This window comes from Haemorhous mexicanus, chromosome 10, assembly GCF_027477595.1.
Source record: "Haemorhous mexicanus isolate bHaeMex1 chromosome 10, bHaeMex1.pri, whole genome shotgun sequence".
Lineage (NCBI taxonomy): Eukaryota > Metazoa > Chordata > Aves > Passeriformes > Fringillidae > Haemorhous > Haemorhous mexicanus.
Window position 1 is genome coordinate 11103705 of NC_082350.1, and position 2756 is coordinate 11106460.

General features: G+C 43.8%; 1 protein-coding gene across 1 annotated transcript; it reads left to right on the forward strand.

The window, feature by feature from the left end:
* Positions 1–397: 397 nt before the first annotated feature.
* On the forward strand, positions 398–2451 carry CCL20 (C-C motif chemokine ligand 20). The gene is made up of 4 exons (XM_059855321.1): positions 398–662; positions 872–986; positions 1685–1762; positions 1936–2451. Exons 1-4 carry the CDS (start codon positions 413–415, stop codon positions 1961–1963), a joined length of 471 nt encoding a protein of 156 aa, XP_059711304.1. The 5' UTR covers positions 398–412; the 3' UTR covers positions 1964–2451.
* Positions 2452–2756: the final 305 nt, after the last annotated feature.

Sequence of the window (2756 nt, forward strand, 5' to 3'; positions counted from 1 at the left end):
TGTTACGGTGTTGGCCAACCAGGAAATATTAATGTAGTACTTTGGTGTTGGTGCAGCTTGTCACCCAGCTCCTGTGAGCTTGCCACACTGAAATGAATCTGGCTGGCTCAGCCCACCTGCCTCTGCTCCCAGGCTGGGTTTGTTAAACTAGAGCACAGCAGACACACAGTTTCTGTAGGTAATATTTAAAGTTACCTACATTTGACTTTCCTCATTTCACAACCCACACTCCTACCCCAAAAACTACACACGCTTCACCCACAGAACCATTACCTCACGGCCTTTGATTTCCTTTTCTTTCAGACCAAATCTTTTAAGCGACTTTAAAAAAAAAAAAATTAGACTATTCCCCAGCACACTGTTATCTCCGTTTGTAGTACCCGGAAGGAGAGCCGGGGCCAAATCGGGCGAGATGGAATTCGCTGTGGGGAAACCCGCTGATGACAGCAGAACCCGCCCGGTTGTGAATTCCCGGTGCCTCCTGCCACCCCTTTATAAGGAGGTGGAGGTGCAGCAGGGCTGGCAGGAGCAGCAGGCACAGCCAGGCGCTCACTGGAGCACAGCTGTGTGTGGAGAGGGAATGACTGGCTGCAGCAGCAAGAGCATGGTCCTGGTTTCCCTGCTGGGGCTCCTGGCGCTGCTCCTGTGGGGCACCTCGGAAGGTGAGTGAGCTCGGGTGTTCTGCTCCGGGACGGGCTCCTGCTGCTGCTCACAGCTGGCAGCAGGATGGGGCTGAGCTGGAAGGGAATGGTTTCAGCAAAACGTGCTGTCTCCTGTCTCATCCCCCTCTTCTGTCATGAGTGAGCTGGGTGGCTGGGGTTGAACAGAGACAAATGGAGTTTATTTACTATGTCGTTGTCCTTCATTCCAGCACAAAGCAACCAGGATTGCTGCCTGTCCTACACCAAAGTGCGTCTGCCTCGGTGGGTCCTGAAGGGTTACACTGAACAGCTCCCCAGTGAGGTCTGCGACATCCCTGCCATCATGTAAGTTACTTTCTGAACCTGCAGGTTTTTCTGACTTTGGGATGTCAGTTTGGGCTAAACCAAGGAATTAAATGCTGTAAGAGTGATTTTTCCTGCTTTTTCAAAAAGTTAAATTAACTGAAGAAATTGTTTATCACACCTGTAGACAAAACACACAACCTCTAGCTGATAGGGACTGCTAACCCAAGGGACAGTCATACAATGTAAATAATAAATCTGACTCTTTAGGACTCAGCTGTGCAAACAAGGACAGGTTTTGTCTCCAGCTAAGGGCCATTCTGGCCAACACAGAGTGCTCCCTTGCCAAAACCTGTGAACAGATACATAAGTGACAAGACTTCTAATTCACAGGGATCGGATGTTTTTCTCACAAGGTTTTGGCCTAGATGTTGATCTGTCACCTTAGCTTGACAGCAGCTATTCTCAATTTTACAAATTGTTTCTGGAATCTAGCAAAGGTCTTTGTCTAAACAGATCAAATAAATTGAACAGCATTTTATGGTGCAAAAAATGATCCCTGAGACTGAAATAGCTATTACATTTAACTTTCTTTTTCTTCATATAATATTGGAGGGATTTGGAGCATCCATGTCTAGCTGGTGTTTACAAAAGTGTTTCTATTGGCCATTATATAGAGTAACTGTACTCCACACAGCAGTTATTGGCAGGGATTTCTGATTTCTTTATTTCTTTTCCAGTTTCCACACTGCCAGTGGGCTGAATGCCTGTGTAAATCCTAAGGAAGGCTGGGTGAAGAAACATCTCCTTTTCCTGAGGTAAGAATGCATCTCTTTCCGTCTCCTGTCAGATGTAGCTACTCCTTTCTGGAGTCTTCTCAGAGACAGTCATATCACATGCCCCTTCTTCCACCTGAGCTATTCTCTCAGGGAAGAAGAGAAAACTATAATTGAGGTCATTATTTATGTGTGTTCTCTCATCCTTTTAACAGCCACAGGCTGAGGAAGATGTCAGCCTGACACAGTTTCCAGCACGGAGCTAAACACAGACATGGCTGAAGAAGCACTGGGCTGAGGCTCCTGGCTGAGGTGGCTTACACACTGCTGTGGGCTCACTCACCTCCAACTCTGGCTTCTTTGGAACCATGAACTTCTTGAGTTGATTCATATTGCATCACTGTTTTGCTTGAGTTAAGCATATTAAAATTTCTATTTTTGCTAATATATTTATGTTACTAATAGATCATGAGTACTGTTTAGTAAACTCTACCTTGAGCTGTTGTACAGAGTGTGAATTTTATGAAGTTTATTGCATGTTGGTTTTGTTTTCTTCAGCATATGTAAAACAGGTTATTTATTCTGTTTATTTTGTTATTGTCTTGTGCCAAAATGTTTTCTTTAAGCTGTAGTTAGCATTATAATACCTCTTGAACTATTGTTAAACAAAGTCTGTTTGTAGAAAAAAAATAGTAACTGGAGATTAAAAAAAATAAATGTTAAAATCAGCACTCTCTGTGATGTGTTTATTTCTTTTTAATTAAAAACATGACTTGCCCTTCAAATTAATTCCTTTGTTAAGAGCCTCCAGCTGAAACAATTGCACAGGTGTGTTGACACCTGTTACAACCACTTTCCACCTTACTCACTTTGCTTGCCCTAGGGGTAGCTATGACCTCCACAGGATGTAATTCCTTCCTCACCCCTAGCCAGCTGCTATATATCAAGTTTTGTTTTCCATGAAGACTTAGCTTCATCTTAATGAGAGAACTCCTTTTGCCAGTTTCTCTGTTTAATCAGGAGGAGCCTTACATGT